Consider the following 18930-nt stretch of genomic DNA (forward strand, 5'->3'; position numbering starts at 1 on the left):
GCACTCTTCTTCATAAAAACCCATTTAATGTGTTTACATTCCTTCAACTACATTGTCTCCTAAAACAAACATTTCATTTAGTTGCATAATCCCTCATAAAACAAACATTGCAATTCATAGCTTTCCTTCAAAGAATCTATTACCACTGGCAGCAATCAGCCAAACTGTGAACTGGCAGGCACCCTGCTGTGATAATTGAGCATAGGGAAATCAGTCAGGCAGCACTAATCCAGTAATGCTGACTTGAAGGCTGACAGAGTGAAATAGCAAGCAATATTTTACTTTAACACTCCAGACAGTTTTTTCAAAGAGTTAAAAGACAGGAATTTAAAATAGTTTGACAGCTCCTCTTGACAGTTCATCTTGACACTACCAATGAGCTTCACAGTTCCATTAGGTCTTATTATCTTCCATTAGGTTCTTATTATGCAGATTCATGCCTACTATTACCATATCAGTGGATGTTACTACTGGATAAGTCAGATCCCAGAGTGAAACCTTGCTTGATAGATTCTAGCTTTAGTTTTTTTAAAGAAACCATGGAGGTAAGTTACTGAATAAATTCACAGGAATTTGCTGATTAACGTTTAACAAAAAAAATTCATTAAATATGAAAATTGAACTATATTACTTCAGCAAAAAGATTGAAAAGATATTAATATAAACACAAGAAAATGATTCAGATATTCAAGATTTCTTCATCCCAGCTACATATTTACAGACACATAGAAATTCAGAAAAATAAAACAATTTACCATATTTGTCTTACACTCGAATGTAAGTATACAGTACATATGAACAAATTAGTGAATTGTGGTCAGGCACACCACAATAAATAACAGATACAGCCAAAGCAGATTCTATGGATTTCTCAAGAACCCATCCAGTTGCATGTTATACTGTGAGCCAACCGGTGTCCCTGAAACTCTGGGGGCGATCTTACCAAACAAATTCTAAGTATCAAACAAATATGAAAATGGGAGAATTTTAGATCTGTTTTTCTGGTGAGGCCACAAATGAAATCTTACACCAGTTAATGCAAAAAATGATGCACAATCTGATCCCTGCCAGCAGGGGGAGGGGCCTAAGCTTGCCGGAAAGCAGGTTGCTCACACTAAAGGGTGCTGTCACGCATGCACAGATCTTTTTATTCTGCGCAACAAAACAGAGTGATGTGTCAGTTACTGCTCGCACCCTTCCCACCCCCCCGGATATCGCCCAACCCCCTCTGATCGCTAGCCTCCCCAGCCAATCGAGCCCCCACACCCCTGGATATCAACACCGCCCCTCCCCCCCACCCAGTCGATCACCACCGTGGCCAATCAGCAATTGCAGAGTGCGCAGCTGCCCCCCCCCCCCCCCCCGACCCCCCCCCCCCCTCCAAGCCAATCCCTGGTTGCAGGGTGCATAACTTACCCCACCCTCCTCCCCTCCAACCCCACCGGATCATGGTTCTGCCTCTCCCCTTAGGCCCAGCTCCCATCATGGCCCCACCCCTTGGCACTGCCCAGTGCCCGGTGGGCAGTGCCAGACTGACAGTGCCAGGGTCCCAGGCTGGCATTGCCCAAGAGGCACTGCATCCCTTCTCTCGATCACCCAGGAGACCTCAATGGCCTCCTATCCTACTGGTAAGACCATCACGCCAATTCCCTGTTGATGGGGACCATGTATGATGCTCACCGGTGAGGACCTTTAAGGCAAGTGAGCTCGCGATCACTAATTCTATTTAAATTTGCATGAGGCTGATCACACCAGAAATCTGGGGCCAGTAAGATTGCGAGAGGTGAGAAACTGGGCACGAACCTGATCTTTTGCCTGTCGTGTGATCTTACCGGCTCACCCTGCCCATCGATCGGCATGACGAGCTGATAAGATCGACCCCTTATCTTTCTTATGAGGGTTTCCGATCTCTGTATTTGAAGATCAGACCTTGGAATTCTCTCCAAAACATTGCCCCTACCCAGACGGTTTCAATAAGGATCACCCTCCAGGATTTTGGTCTTGATTTCTGAGATTCCTTTTCTCTGGATCTCCGCTTACTGTCAAGTTCCACCTTCCAAACACATTTTCAGATGTTAAGTCGTGCCAAGAAGAACATCAAAAGGATACCTTTGCCCTAATGGCCCACAGCACAGAGTGTGGTGAACCATCGTTGGTTCCCACTAGATAGTACTGAGCCAGGGTCTGGCCAGTACTACAACTATGTATATATGTTGCTGTTGGGGTTAGGGATGGGCTGTTACATCTTGTATTATAGTTATTGTGGTACATCCCAGTCGGGCTCCGCCTCCTGGGAGAGGTATAAAGGTCTCTGCTCTGTCTGGGACCCCTCAGTCTGGGATTGTGGATATACTTAGTAGCTTTGTTGTTACAGCAAATAAAAGCCTTTATTTCCTGAGCATCTCAAGCCTCGTGTGTGATAACGCGCATCAATTTTATTTGCTGTAAATAAACTCTCGTCGGGGAAAAAAAATGACATAGAGAGTATGGAGCAGATACTGAAGCCTGAACGCCTTACACTGGATCCACGTGCGGCGGGCACCTCGAACACCTTCGACCACTGGTTGAAATGTTTTGAGGACTACCTGGCAGCCTCCGCAGCGGTCACCACAGATGATGACAGACTCCGGGTCCTCCATGCGAGGGTAAGCGACACTGTCTACCTCGCGATCCGTGCGGCCACCGACTACACAAAGGCCCTTGAGCTTCTTAAGAAGCGTTATATTAAACCGCCCAACGAAATACACGCTCGTTACCTCTTAGCCACTCGACGACGGCAGTCCAGCGAAACGACGGAGGAATACGCGAATGAGCTCCTACAGCTAGCCAGGGGCTGTAACTGCAAAGCAGTGTCGGCAGACCAGAATATGAACGACCTCGCTCGAGATGCATTTGTGGCGGGAGTCGGATCATCTTACATCCGACTCAAACTACTGGAGAAAGGTAATCTTGACCTCACCCAGGCAATAGAACTAGCGGAGATGTTGGAGACGGCCTCCAAAAGCCTAGTATTGTATCCTGAAGACCACGTGGAGACAACGTGGCAGGAGCAGTCGCTGATCCCACCTCGTCCCTCGGGTTCGAAATGCTGCGTGATGGCGTGCTCACACTCGGGCCAGACGACGGCAGCAGCTCCGGACGGCCCGCGGTGTTACTTCTGTGGGGGAGTGAAGCATACTCGGCAACGGTGTTCCGCTAAAGCTGTGTTGTGCTCCGCCTGCGGTAAGAAGGGGCACTATTCGAAAGTGTGCCGATCTAAATCTGCTTCTCGGAACAGCAGTGCGGCCTGCAATTCATCGGAGCCCGGTTCTTCGTCGTCGGCATCGTCGAGGGTTTCGTCCACGTGCGAGGCCATTACGATCGATGGAGTCGGAGAGGTGTGACCACCAGGGGTCGCTGAGTTTGGCGCCATCACCCACGTGCGACCTATGGAAGCGGCCATGTTGGTCGGCACCGACCGCGAACGACCAGCAGCGGTCATCCTTGTCAATCTCAGCCGCCTGCAGTGGCGCTCATGAACCAACGGTGGCGTCGATCATCCTGGACCAGGCCAAGCCTCATAGACTTGACAAGTCTATGATGGACATTCAGGTAAATGACCACTTGATTTATTGTCTGTTTGACAGCGGGAGCACTGAGAGTTTTATCCACCCAGACGCTGTGAAGCGGTGTGGACTCCGGATTCAACCTGTCAAACAGACAATTTCTATGGCATCAAGGTCCCGGTCTGTCACCGTGCTAGGGAGTTGCGTGGCAACTTTAACGGTGCAAGGCACAGTTTATGAGCGTTTCAAGCTCCTAGTGTTGCCGCACCTTTGCGCGCCAATACTTCTCGGACTAAACTTCATGGTCCACCTGAGGAGTGTAACCCTACAGTACGGTGGGCCACTCCCTTCGCTTTCAGTGGGAGAACAGCAGCCTCCAAATTTCCCAACGCGCCCCGCCTGTAGCCTCTCGACGCTGAAGATTACCACACCCTCCCTGTTCCAGAATCTTGTGCCAGGCTGCAAGCCCATTGCGACTAAGAGTAGGCGTTACAGCGCTGAGGATCGGATCTTCATTCGATCTGAAGTTCAGCGGCTCCTCAAGGAAAGGATCATACAACCTAGCGCTAGTCCGTGGAGAACGCAGATCGTGCTGGTCAAGAGTGGGAACAAACCCCGGATGGTCATTAACTATAGTCAGACCATTAATAGATACACGCAGCTGGATGCGTATCCCCTCCCGCGCATATCTGACATGGTCAATCAGATTGCGCAGTACCGGGTGTTCTCCACCATAGACCTCAAGTCTGCCTACCACCAACTTCCCACTCGCCTAGAGGACCGACAATACACGGCTTTTGAGGCGGATGGTCGCTTGTATCATTTTCTCAGGGTTCCCTTTGGTGTCACCAATGGGGTCTCGGTCTTCCAGCGTGCTATGGACCGAATGGTGGACCAGAACGGGCTGCGGGCTACCTTCCCGTACCTGGATAATGTCACCATCTGCGGCCATGACCAGCAGAACAACGACACGAATCTCCTGAATTTCCTACGCACTGCATCTCGCCTGAACCTGACCTACAACAGGGAGAAGTGTGTGTTTCGTACGCGCCGTTTAGCCATCCTCGGATACGTGGTGGAAAACGGGGTCATTGGCCCTGATCCAGACCGTATGCATCCCCTCTTTGAACTTCCCCTTCCCACTAGTGCAAAAGCACTGAGAAGATGCTTAGGCTTCTTCTCTTATTATGCACAGTGGGTTCCCAGTTACGCGGACAAAGCCCGTCCGCTCATCAAGTCCACTTCTTTACCCCTAACACCAGAGGCCCGATTGGCCTTTGATAAACTAAAAGCCGACATTGCGAAAGCTACGATGCACGCTGTTGATGAGTCCATCCGCTTTCAGGTGGAGAGCGATGCATCTGATTTCGCCCTGGCCGCCACACTTAACCAGGCGGGCAGGCCCGTCGCCTTTTTTTCCCGCACCCTCCAAGGCCCCGAAATTCGGCATTCAGCGGTGGAAAAGGAGGCCAAGGCCATTGTGGAGGCCGTCAGGCACTGGCGCCATTACTTGGCGGGAAAACGGTCCACCCTGATCACGGACCAGCGGTCCGTGGCGTTCATGTTTAATAACACGCTGAGGGGCAAGATCAAGAACGACAAGATCTTGAGGTGGAGAATTGAACTCTCCACCTGTAACTACGACATCATGTATTGTCCAGGGAAACTCAATGAGCCCTCGGATGCCCTCTCGCGTGGAACATGCGCCAGTATACAGGAGGACCGTTTGCAGGCTCTCCATAATGACCTCTGCCATCCTGGGGTCACTCGGCTCTACCACTTTATAAAAGCCCGCAATCTGCCCTACTCGGTGGAGGATGTCAGGTCCATAACAAGAAGCTGTCGGGTATGCGCGGAATGCAAACCGCACTTTTACCGACCTGACCGGGCACAACTAGTCAAGGCCACGCGTCCCTTCGAAAGACTGAGTGTCGATTTTAAGGGCCCCCTTCCCTCAATAGATCGGAATGTGTACTTCCTCAACATCATTGATGAGTACTCGAGATTCCCTTTTGTTATTCCCTGCTCTGATACATCCGCTGCCACGGTTATCAAGGCATTCCGTGATCTTTTTACCCTGTTCGGGTACCCCAGCTACATTCACAGCGACAGGGGCTCGTCGTTCATGAGCGATGACTTGAGGCAATTCCTGCTCTCATACGGGATTGCCTCTAGTAGAACCACGAGCTACAACCCTAGGGGTAACGGACAGGTGGAACGTGAGAATGCTACAGTCTGGAAGGCTGTCTTACTGGCGTTGAAGTCAAAAAGCCTTCCAGTCTCCCGTTGGCAAGAGGTGCTCCCTGATGTGCTCCATTCCATACGCTCACTCCTGTGTACGGCAACAAACGCTACTCCCCATGAGAGGCTGTTTTCATTCCCTCGGAAGTCTTCCTCTGGGACCTCATTACCGTCTTGGTTGACGTACTCAGGACCTGTCCTCCTGCGGCGACATGTAAGGGCCCGCAAGTCCGACCCGTTGGTCGAACAGGTCCATCTCCTCCACGCCAACCCTCAGTATGCCTATGTGGCATACCCTGACGGGCGAGAGGACACGGTCTCGATCCGAGACCTGGCGCCAGCAGGGGACGTAGGAACCCCTGTCGCTCCCATACCCCCTGTTACAAACCCCATAACTCTTGTTTCCCCTCCGGACACGGCGCGGGCAGCATCGGGACCATTACTTAACCCTTTTACTCCCGTGTACAGCTTGCCTGAGTCCAGAGGATGGTCGCCACTTCAGGGCGTGTCGGAACTCCATGGATTACCATCACCTCAGGGTCAACCGGCCCGTGAGACTGTGGAGGAACAGTTGGACATCGCCTTGGGGAGAACGCCACCGCGAGTGCCTACTCCGGTGTCATCGCCGGTATTGAGGAGGTCACAACGACGGTGCGGTCCCCCTGACCGTCTGAACTTATAGACTGATGACAACTTATTCTGTTTTTTTGTACCCCGCCAGCCTTTGTCTTCAAAGGAGGGGTGAATGTGGTGAACCATCGTTGGTTCCCATTAGATAGTACTGAGCCAGGGTCTGGCCAGTACTACAAGTATGTATATATGTTGCTGTTGGGGTTAGGGATGGGTTGTTCTACTTGTTGCTGTTGGGGTTAGGGTTGGGCTGTTACACCTTGTATTATAGTTATTGTGGTACATCCCAGTCGGGCTCCGCCTCCTGGGAGAGGTATAAAGGTCTCTGCTCTGTCTGGGACCCCTCAGTCTGGGATCGTGTATATAATTAGTAGCTTCGTTGTTACAGCAAATAAAAGCCTTTATTTCCTGAGCATCTCAAGCCTCGTGTGTGATAACGCGCATCACAGAGAGACCAACCTTCAGCTGCCCTCTTAGATCTTGAAGGCTTCTCTCAAGCCTGCTTTGCTTGAAGTCGGCTCCCCACAGCTCTTCTTTTTAATTAGGAGCCTTTTTCTCTGCTACTGTCATTTATTTCGATTCAGTGGGATCTATCTCAGATCCCTGTCTTTGTCCCTGCCTGGTTTGGGTCCTTCTTCTTGATTTGGGACCTTCTCCCTATCCTCCTCCTCATGTCCTTCCCTCTGGGACACCTCTTGAATGGCCCTCCAGTTCATGTCACCTTACCTGTTTCACACCGTTTCACTTTGTTACTTCCTTTTCTTCTGCACATGTGAACAGTTTCTGGCCCAAAGATGTGAAAGTGGACAATCTCTATGTGTGTGGCCCTTTCCCAGCCAACGTATGCACAGAAGTCCTAAGGACCAATTGTAACTGTAGTTCCCAAAGTACAACTCTGATTTAAACTTAAGGTAAGTTTATCTTTTCTCCTTTTTGTTTCATCCCACTACTTTTAGCAATCACAAGTGGCGCCAAACCTGTCCCAAAGGGCACCTTACCTTTCCCAAAGATGTCCTGGGACCATTCCGAAGGGATACCTTATCTCTCCAAACTATCAAAACAAACGCGCAAACGTCAGACCTCCCCCACCAGGTTTAATCTTACTTATTTACAACTTAGAGGCTTGATAGAATGCCACATATCCAATCTTGCTGAAAGCTAAGCCTTGTAAGCAGTGCAGATGAAGGCATACAATTATAAGGAACTACTGATGGATTAAATGACTAGGCAAAACTGGGGCAAATATATTTCAGTACTAGCTAATTGAAGCCTTTGGAACTTCAAAGGTTAGAATTGGGTTATTTCTCACAGTGAAAAGCTAGAAATAGTGGGGGTTGAAAGACACTTGGGAGTCCAGCTACATAGATTATTAAAATGTCATGAATAGGTACAGAAAATAATCAAAAAGATTAATGGAATGCTGGCCTTTATGTCCAGAGGACTAGAATATAAGGGTTTACACAATTGGTCTAGTCAAACCACATGCGGAGTAGCATCAGCAGTTCCAGGCATCACACCTTAGGAAGAATATAATTAAGATACTTGGAGAGAGCATCGTGTCGATTTACCATAAGTGTTAAATTATGATGGAAGATTACACAAACTAATGTGGCATTCCTTGCATCTTAGAAGGTCCAATCATTTAATCAAAGTTTTCAAGCTATTCATGAGAACAGAAAGGGCAGATAGAGAGAAACTATTTCTACCTGTTGGGAAGGGTAGGACTAAGGGACATAGTAAAAAATTTAGAGAGACTTTACAGAAGTAAAAGTAGGAAACACATGCACAGTGTGGTAGAAATTTGGAACTATCTTCCATAAACAGTAATTGAAGTCAGACCAGTTGTTAAATTTATGACTGCGATCGATCAATTCCTGTTTACCAATGGTAGTTAGGGATATGTAGCAAAGACAAGTATATTGAATTAGGCTGCCATGATCTCATGTGGAACAGACTCAAAGAGTGATATGGCCTATTCATGTCCCTATAATCGTATTATTTGGTTAAGAGGAGAAAAAGATTATTAATGAAGAAATGTTAACCAACAAATAGGGAGGGAGAGAAAATCAAATTTTTTGTTGGTGAGGCAGTTGGTTCATTGATGGATCCTATACTAACATCATTGTCCTACCAGAAAGTCTGTTCCAAATAAGTTTTGTGTGCCTATGCATGGATCTTTAGCCATTTGGTGCAAAGATCATGACAGTTCAACCTCAATTAAGAAACAGCTTTAGCATGTATATGAACAGATAAATATTGAACCGAGATCAAAAATGTTGTTTCAAAAGCATTGTTTATTGATCTGTCTAATACATTTGTTTCTAAATATTCATAATTTACAAAAACATTCACAACGAGTTACAATTCACCTGTCAATATATGTAGAAATATAAATTTAATTTTGGAGAATGTAATAGCTTAACAGCTGAATGCTTTTCGAGCAATTGATAAGACGTGCATCGACCATAACATTTAAGTGAGCAACAAATTAACAAAAATGTATTTTTCCACATTATAAAGAAGCAATATTGTCCTTTAACCATGGGATTAAGAGAGTTGAGTCTTTCAGTTCTGTTTCATTTCTTTCCTTGAAAACAAACATGAAAAGGGAATGAGCTACAATAGTTTTTAAAATCAAAGTAAAGACAGTTTCAACATTCAAGTTCAGTAAATTGATTACTTCAGTTTTTTCCTACAGGTGTCACGGCATGTTCTTAGTGAACATGCTTCAAAATAATGTAAATAATAAGGTAAGATGTGTTGATCCCATGCCTTACAACACTGATATATGGTAAAATATTCCCCATGCTCTTTAAAAACAGTACTGTTATAGAAGAGAGGAAGTTCTATAGAGTGTCCTGCCAACACTTCTACATTAGTCCAAGTTTCATTTGTGCTTTTCATTTGGTAAATATATTTGACAAAAATGAATAATTGGTAAAGTTTTGCATTTTAGCATATTCAAATTTGCAGGATCTTCTTAGACAAATAAAATGAAAGCATCTCAGCTTATTATTTTCAAAAAATATATTCGTGCACTCAATAGTGAAGTAAACATTTGTACATAGACAAAAATAACCTATTTACTTACTTCAGAAAACCAACGATAATCCTCTGCACCCAGTCCTCATTTGGATTTGCACAAATTTTTCGGCCTTTTATTGTGTAAAATCTGTAAAGAATTATTTTTAAAAGAGCCATGATTAAATTGTTAGATTACTGTACATGCTGTGTATTTTTGAATATATTTACAAAGTGGAAGGGTAACTTTAAAGCACCTTTCTCTCTTTAACAAGTTGAAGAACAATTTGCACTTACATGACTGCATTGATGGTGCAGAGTTCATTTGCAAACTGCCTCACATAGCCTATAATAAGTCTCGGAGGTATGGGTTTCTTTGAGTGTGAAAGACAGCAATCTACTGGAGACTGGGCATCTGTGTTTAAACAAAAAGGTCTAGTGTTTAAACAATTGGTCTAGTCAAACCACATGCGGAGTAGCATCAGCAGTTCCAGGCATCACACCTTAGGAAGAATATAATTAAGATACTTGGAGAGAGCATCGTGTCGATTTACCATAAGTGTTAAATTATGATGGAAGATTACACAAACTAATGTGGCATTCCTTGCATCTTAGAAGGTCCAATCATTTAATCAAAGTTTTCAAGCTATTCATGAGAACAGAAAGGGCAGATAGAGAGAAACTATTTCTACCTGTTGGGAAGGGTAGGACTAAGGGACATAGTAAAAAATTTAGAGAGACTTTACAGAAGTAAAAGTAGGAAACACATGCACAGTGTGGTAGAAATTTGGAACTATCTTCCATAAACAGTAATTGAAGTCAGACCAGTTGTTAAATTTATGACTGCGATCGATCAATTCCTGTTTACCAATGGTAGTTAGGGATATGTAGCAAAGACAAGTATATTGAATTAGGCTGCCATGATCTCATGTGGAACAGACTCAAAGAGTGATATGGCCTATTCATGTCCCTATAATCGTATTATTTGGTTAAGAGGAGAAAAAGATTATTAATGAAGAAATGTTAACCAACAAATAGGGAGGGAGAGAAAATCAAATTTTTTGTTGGTGAGGCAGTTGGTTCATTGATGGATCCTATACTAACATCATTGTCCTACCAGAAAGTCTGTTCCAAATAAGTTTTGTGTGCCTATGCATGGATCTTTAGCCATTTGGTGCAAAGATCATGACAGTTCAACCTCAATTAAGAAACAGCTTTAGCATGTATATGAACAGATAAATATTGAACCGAGATCAAAAATGTTGTTTCAAAAGCATTGTTTATTGATCTGTCTAATACATTTGTTTCTAAATATTCATAATTTACAAAAACATTCACAACGAGTTACAATTCACCTGTCAATATATGTAGAAATATAAATTTAATTTTGGAGAATGTAATAGCTTAACAGCTGAATGCTTTTCGAGCAATTGATAAGACGTGCATCGACCATAACATTTAAGTGAGCAACAAATTAACAAAAATGTATTTTTCCACATTATAAAGAAGCAATATTGTCCTTTAACCATGGGATTAAGAGAGTTGAGTCTTTCAGTTCTGTTTCATTTCTTTCCTTGAAAACAAACATGAAAAGGGAATGAGCTACAATAGTTTTTAAAATCAAAGTAAAGACAGTTTCAACATTCAAGTTCAGTAAATTGATTACTTCAGTTTTTTCCTACAGGTGTCACGGCATGTTCTTAGTGAACATGCTTCAAAATAATGTAAATAATAAGGTAAGATGTGTTGATCCCATGCCTTACAACACTGATATATGGTAAAATATTCCCCATGCTCTTTAAAAACAGTACTGTTATAGAAGAGAGGAAGTTCTATAGAGTGTCCTGCCAACACTTCTACATTAGTCCAAGTTTCATTTGTGCTTTTCATTTGGTAAATATATTTGACAAAAATGAATAATTGGTAAAGTTTTGCATTTTAGCATATTCAAATTTGCAGGATCTTCTTAGACAAATAAAATGAAAGCATCTCAGCTTATTATTTTCAAAAAATATATTCGTGCACTCAATAGTGAAGTAAACATTTGTACATAGACAAAAATAACCTATTTACTTACTTCAGAAAACCAACGATAATCCTCTGCACCCAGTCCTCATTTGGATTTGCACAAATTTTTCGGCCTTTTATTGTGTAAAATCTGTAAAGAATTATTTTTAAAAGAGCCATGATTAAATTGTTAGATTACTGTACATGCTGTGTATTTTTGAATATATTTACAAAGTGGAAGGGTAACTTTAAAGCACCTTTCTCTCTTTAACAAGTTGAAGAACAATTTGCACTTACATGACTGCATTGATGGTGCAGAGTTCATTTGCAAACTGCCTCACATAGCCTATAATAAGTCTCGGAGGTATGGGTTTCTTTGAGTGTGAAAGACAGCAATCTACTGGAGACTGGGCATCTGTGTTTAAACAAAAAGGACAATGGTAAGAAACATTGGTTAGAAAAGAAATGATTTGTCAACAAAACAGGTGCTGTGATTTCAGGTGAAAGATTAACAAAAAGAGTAGCACATAGTCACCTGCAAATGGGGATGTGCCCATCATATTGAGCATGAGCAGTCCCATTAACATGGCCAGGGTCAGATTCCTGCAGATGTAGACCGTCTGAGTCATTTTAGCGATTTATCACAACAGGTGTCAGCACTCAGGAGACCGTACAGCTGATCTGATTTGAGGAGATTGCAGTCTATTTATACCATTCTCTCGCAGCATCTTGGGGAAATTTATGAAAAGGAATTTTCTTCAAGAGAACTGAAGTGACGTAAAGATCCAACCAGAAAGGATTTCCGATTCATTTTCACCTTCCCACAACACAGTCATGATCACCTTTTATCAGACCTACCCACCATCAAAAAAAAAGTTTTCAGACCATGAACACGCAAATAACTTCAATTTACATTTAAAAAGATGCACTTTTTTAAAGTTTGTATCCAAGTAGGTCACAAGTAGAACAAAAACCCCTAACCTCAATATCATGATTTATCACTACATAGATCTCAAGTCGACTTTACTAGAAAGACCACAACCAATTTTACCTGTTAAAACTTTCCTTTGTCTTTATTTTATTTTTGGTTGAGGAATAACATTTTCTCTTTGTCCATACATGTCTGAAATAATTATGATAATCTTTATGTAAGAATATTACATGAATGAATACTCACAACAGCTGATTCTTTCTAGAGAGCATCATGAACAATTTTTAACACAACGTAAGTAACTATTAATCTTAGAAAGGGTAATTGCAGTTACATATCGGTGGTTCAGTGGTAGAATTCTTGCCTGCCATGCAGGAGGTCCGGTTCGGTTCCTAGCCGATGTTTCAAGGGGAATTAGCTCAAATGGTAGAGCACTCGCTTTGCATGTGAGAGGTAGTGGGATTGATGCCCGCATTCTCCATTTTGATTTACAGGTGCCGGAGGGGATTTTCACAGTAACTTCATTGCAGTGTTAATGTAAGCCTACTTGTGACACTAATAAATAAACTTTAATATCATAACTGAGAAATGTTGGGTGGGATTATCCCACCCTGGCACTGACAGGCATTGTCGGGGCAGGACAGGAAAATTTGGAGTGCCATCTTCCCATCCCATCCTTGACGATGCTCACCAAGCCTGCCCAAAATATCTATAATTTAAGAGGAAACTAATAGCAGGAAGGTCAATCAAGCTGGTGTGCCAGTTGAATCTCTCATCAAGATAGATGGATTATTACCTCTTTATTCGAAAGGGACCTTAATAAAATTGCTGATTTCTTTTGAAAAATCCAAAAATAAGCTTGCTGCTGATGTCTGAACTAAATGCCAAATAGAACTTATGTTTTCTTCCAGTAAATGTTAAGGAGCACTGATATTCTCCTTTGTATGTGGAGGACTTGATGAAGTCGATGAAAGAAACTGGAGAAGTTTATATCAGTTTTTCTGAGTACAGAAATTAAGATTGGATCTGAAAAGTGTTTGCTTTTGAATGTCTCACTATAGGTTGGTGAAGTTGCCAGGTCAGGTACACTGTCCAAATTACTTTTGATGCCAGTAAAAATCAATATAAATCAATTAGTGTGACCCAATCTTCGTCAGTCCTCAGTCATGTAAAGAATCAAAAGTCCTCAATTAGTTTTGGCAGTTGAACCTCAAAGAGAAAGTGTATAATTAAACAAACATAAAATCAAAAATATATAAAATCCATTTGTTTTTCTGGTTTATGTTTAATTCATTTATTAAACATTCATCTGCTGTGTTTTTTGTAGGGATGTAAGAATCCAGTTTCCTCATTTAATTTGGTCTTGGCTCAGGTGTATTTCAATTAACTTCACTGATCATTCTTGGTTCCATGTCCTTTAGTCTGGATTTACACCCCACTGCCTGGTGAGTTTTCAGTGGGAGGCTGGTGGGAGTGGGGCAGGTGTGGTGGAGGTGGCATGTGAAATAATGGGGGTGACAAGCCCCACCACATTCCCACTTACCCATAAGCTATCTCCCAGTAGATGGGTGAGTGCCAAAATCAGCAGCCAGTCCACCATTTTAAAGTAAATAATTGTCTATCGATTGAACTTTTTACCCCAAACTAACTGATCCAGATAACATACTACAGCGTGGTTCACTGGGACAGGCATTTGGGAGTGAGCAGGCTGTATTTTTAAGCAGACTGCTTAAAAGGTAGAAAGGAATGTGGAGGTAAACCCCTTGGTGGGTGGTCTGTGTCCGTTGCACCCCCCTGCCCCACCTCCCCAAGATAACAACCCTCTCCACCTAGCCTCCAAAGAAGACCCCTTCACCATCCATACCCCTAAATGTTGCTGGATTCCTTCGCACCCTAAAAAGCCTGGAGCATATCTCACTTCAGATGTTATTGCTCTTCCTCGTGGGTCTGCTCACAGTCCACTACTGAGTTCTGGTATTGCTGGGACTGCCAGTGCTGTGAATCATTCAGATTGGTCGATTATTCTCGAGGGCAGCTGTAATAAATTGAGGGCAACTCAATGTGGCTCAAAGTAACAAAGGCTTTATTGCCAACGATAAATAAGTATTTACAATAAAAGGCCAAACAGAATAAACCATGCGTCTGTACAATCTCTCTGGCTCCAACTGAGGGTCCTTCCCAACCCGGGATACGTGCTCGTTCAATCGATTGGCTGAGCTTCCTGCCTCGACATTCCATGTGGTCCGACCCTAATACATGGCCCTCAGGGAATGCCTCCTTAAAGAGGCCATGCTACCACAGCGGGACTCCCTCTGAGGGCTAGGCGTTCCACTCTCTGCTTGTCTAGCCTGCTGGCAGTGCATTATGGGTGTGCAGCGGGCTTCCTTTAGGTGTATCAGCCGCAGCCTGACTCCTGCAATGTTGATGTGGGGGTGGGCAAAACATTACCCACAAGCCCTGCACCATGAAACCCATACTTGACCAACAAAGATCTCTGAATCTGAGTTTTGAAATTTTCAACAGTTTTTTGGAAAAAGCAGCCAAGGAAATGGCTCAGAATGAAGCATAAATAGATGATGAGCAATTGAACTTGCCTTCAAGCAGAACACACAGAAATGAATGGAACTTTCCTTTATTTACCTCCTCAACTAAATCAAACTAGGTTTGTTAGACTTGACTTACTCTTTACAAATCCATGCTGGCATCTCTCTGGTCAGTCAATATATGTCCAAGTCTTCAGCTATTCTGTCCTTAATAGCAGATCCCAGCAACATTCTTACATCAGAATAATAAGCCTATAATTTCCTTATTTGTCTCTCATGCCGTTCTCAAATACCCTCTGGAATAGCAAAGAGTTCCAATTTGTCAGTATTTAGACATTTGTAAGAGCTTCATGATATCCAGAAAAAATATTTATCCTGCTTTTCAGATTTCCTATTTAGAGATCTGAAGATCTCTTTTCAACGAGGGTGTAATCCCTGTCCGAACAGTGAGGTTTCTTATTATTTATCTCTTCTATCACTTATATTTAACTTCTTGCTTCTCTTCAGCTATTTCCCTCCTCCATGAAGGCAGCTCACCACCACCACCCCAAGGATAATTAGAGATGGAAAATAAAAATGTTGGCCGAGCCAACGATACCCACATTCTGTGAAATAATTCTACTGAAGAAAATTTCTGGTCCTCAACTCTGCAGAGATGTATTAAAATACTGTGCAGTTTGGGATGAAGTATGTTGCTTTTATTTCTTCCTTCCCTTTGTTGATCAAGATCAGTTGATTGAAGAAAGATATTGATAGATAGATATTGATCCCAGTTTTGTTCCCTCCAAGGAGTGAAAGACACAGATGTAGATACTCTAGAGTCTCCCACATAGTCCATTATCAGAATTGTTAGCTCAATAGCAACATTCGTGATAAGATCAGAAGGATCTATGCCAGTGGAAATCCTGATATTGGACTCCATTTGCCTGTCCATGGAAGCCAAGAGTTCCTGGGTCCATTAGCAGAAACAGAAACCATATGAGAGGCTATTGCAGCTCTTCTAATACATGCTAGAGGTGCAATATTTGATCTTTCTAATGAAATGACATGTCACACGTTATCGATAATATATTTACTGGATCAAATCCATGATGAACTTTCACAACAGAAGCTCCAGTTTGTTAGGCAGCAAAGCGAACAACTGCACCCGTTTTCTTGGGACCCATGCATAGACACCAATCTTGCAGACATCACCACATTTGCCACTTCCTATCTCCTTAATCAGCACAAATAAAATCTGTGGTCTGAACACTCAAGTGAGGGACGTGCTTCAAATCGCTCAAACAGGTCTTCCTGCTTTACGGTGTTTGTGTGCCTTCCTAGAGCTGTAGTTTTGAGGGATTAAAAGATGGTCATCGGCATTATTGCCCAACACACAAAGACAACAGAGTTGCCACGAAGGAACGTTGTCTGTTAAGATTGCTGCTTTGCTTTGAGTAATTGCATTGAAAAGATAATTAGAATTAATATTAATTGTGATTAACATGTTTAATTATCCACAGAATCCAATATAAGTTGATGGCAAAACTCCTCCCCTGGATGCAAATGTCTGGTCTCTTCTAGTCATAAAATCTGATATTTTAGAGGCTGGATGTGAAATCAATCCACTCTGAGATCCAAAATATTACAATTGGAACTGCAACATTGAGTTGGTCCAGAGATTCATTCACACCAATGTTCCATCTAAGCTACAACCTGAAAGATCCCACATAGGCTGGGCATTAGTCAGACCCTTTAGCTTACCATGGGTGTGTGGCTACAGAATGAAAGCGAAAGGGGGCTGGCACCTAAGCAAATCACCTAGGCACTGAATAGGAATGTTGGCTCGCACCGTGACACAAAAGCTGGATATAATTTGGATCAGTAGTAAAGTAGTAAAAGAGCTGAAAATAACCTTTATACCATATATAATGTTTTCCCCAATTATTTTAGGTAGTAAGGTGGTTTTTTTAAATATTTGCTCCCTATCCACAATGTGTGAAAAAGACATTTGTAAAATATGTTTCTCAAAATCTAGGAAGTTGCTTAGACCTTTTGGGACATGTTTATCTTCTGTCAGTTGAATCTCTCAGATCTTAACCAATGATTACCGGTACATTGGCATGACTAATAATTTAGAGGCCCAATAACCTGGAGACCTGAGTTCCAATACCACAATGGTAGCAGGGAAATTAAGATTTAATTAATTAAATTCATTAGCTGTAAAAGCTAGTTTCAGTGATGGTGATGTTTTAAAAATTTGATTTATTATTGTCACATGCATTAGTATACAGTGAAATGTATTGTTTCTTGCAAGGTATACAGACAAAACATAAAATTCGTAGAGAAGGAAAGGAGAAAGTGCAGAATGTACTGTTACATTCATAGCTAGGGTATAGAGAAAGATCAACTTAATACAAGGTAGGTCCATTCAAAGGTCTGATGGCAGCAGGGAAGAAGCTGTTCGTGAGTTGGTTGGTACGTATCCTCAGACTTTTGTATCTTTTTCCCAATGGAAGAAGGTGGAAAAGAGTATATCTGGGATGCCTGGGGTCCTTGATTATGCTGGCTGCTTTTCCGGGAATGGATAGGAGACTGGTTTGCGTGATGAACTGGGCTTCGTTCATGAGCCTTTGTAGTTTTTTGCAGTCTCGAACAGAGCAGGAATCATATCAAGCTGTGATACAACCAGAAAAAATGTTTTGTATGATGACATCTGTAAATGTTGGTGAGAGTTGTAGCAGACGTGTCAAATTTCCTGAGCCTCCTGAGAAAGTAGAGGCGTTAGTGGGCTTTCTTAACAATAGCATTGGCATGGAGGGACCAGGACAGGTTGTTGGTGATCTGGACATCTAGAAGCTTGAAACTCTCGATCATTTCCATTTCAATTGGATTATCATAAAAACCCAACTGGCTCACAGATTTCCATTCGGGAGTGGGAACATGCTGTCCATACCCTGCTTTGTTTTCTCCTGTTCTGGGCCACTTTGTTCTGCAAGATGGAAGGAAGATTGTGAGTGATTATGCTGTAGGTGTTTGGGTGATATGCCTAGCACAGCTGCAAAGTTGGAGGTGTATGGATGTGGCAAGAGCTGGGTGTGAGGCTGGCATTATTATAATGTACATGAGGGTTAAGTGGAATGTTGGGATGTTAGGTGTGAATTCTAAATGTCAGCGAGTGCTGGTGGGTCAGCGCGGGAGATGACATGCATTGAACAGCATGAGAGGCAGTTGGAGTGGTGGGTATGATATGCCCTTTGAAGATACATTCACTGTCTTTGATCATCCACAGAACCATCATCGCCATCCTCCTGTCTACTTTCTGTGACACATCAGTGAAACTATAGTAGCCTTTTCTCTTCTCTGATGCTCCATTTGTGCAGCCCTTACATTCAGCCAATGTCAATACAGACAGCCAGCAGTAGCTACATTCCGCTGAGTACTAAAGTTTATTTATTATTCACAAGTAGGCTTAGATTAACACTGCGATGAAGTTACTGTGGAAATCCCCTAGTCGCCACACTCTGACGCTGTTCAGGTACACTGAGGGAGAATTTAGTATGGCCAATTCACCTAACCTGCACATCTTTGGACTGTGGGAGGAAACCCACGCAGACAGAGGGAGAACATGCAAACTCCACACAGACAGTGACTCAAGCCGGGAATTGAACGCAGGTCCCTGGTGCTGTGAGGCAGTAGTGCTAACCACTGTGCCACTGTGCCGCCCCTCTTGAAGAGAGATAGACTGTCTTTAGAGGAGCTGGCTATCTGCACCATATACAATCAGTCCACACTGCTCGGTCCCCTGCTGAGTGCACAAGCAGCCAGCAGCATGGCTCCACTCCAGCCAACAATACCATCATGTCAATGAGGAGGCAGATCACGTTGGTGGCAGTGGGCACGGGAAAGTTGTGAACAGCAATCTCCAAGCCCAAAAATGCGTTGTAACTCACTTTTAGCTCCTTAAATCAAAATGTTTTGTTAGAGGGAAAATAACTCATTGGTCAGAAAATTAGAGTGCCCAAAAATGGAT

At 43.1% G+C, this 18930-nt stretch overlaps 1 protein-coding gene across 1 annotated transcript; it reads right to left on the reverse strand.

The window, feature by feature from the left end:
- Nucleotides 1-10705: 10705 nt before the first annotated feature.
- Nucleotides 10706-12121, reverse strand: LOC144484273 (C-C motif chemokine 20-like). The gene is made up of 4 exons (XM_078202802.1): nt 11980-12121; nt 11742-11859; nt 11515-11595; nt 10706-11010 (listed from the first exon to the last, which is right to left on the reverse strand). The coding sequence occupies exons 1-4, from the start codon at nt 12071-12073 to the stop codon at nt 10989-10991; spliced, it is 315 nt and encodes a 104-aa protein (XP_078058928.1). The 5' UTR covers nt 12074-12121; the 3' UTR covers nt 10706-10988.
- Between the last annotated feature and the right edge of the window lie 6809 nt (nt 12122-18930).

This window comes from Mustelus asterias, chromosome 3 (assembly GCF_964213995.1).
Source record: "Mustelus asterias chromosome 3, sMusAst1.hap1.1, whole genome shotgun sequence".
Lineage (NCBI taxonomy): Eukaryota > Metazoa > Chordata > Chondrichthyes > Carcharhiniformes > Triakidae > Mustelus > Mustelus asterias.

Excerpts from the sequence above, each read along its gene's own strand:
- LOC144484273 (XM_078202802.1), bottom strand. The coding sequence starts at position 12,073 with ATGACTCAGACGGTCTACATCTGCAGGAATCTGACCCTGGCCATGTTA. Across the intron at positions 11,860-11,979 it reads GGGCACATCCCCATTTGCAG|ATGCCCAGTCTCCAGTAGAT; the intron begins GTGACTATGTGC and ends GTTTAAACACAG. Across the intron at positions 11,596-11,741 it reads TGCACCATCAATGCAGTCAT|ATTTTACACAATAAAAGGCC; the intron begins GTAAGTGCAAAT and ends AATTCTTTACAG.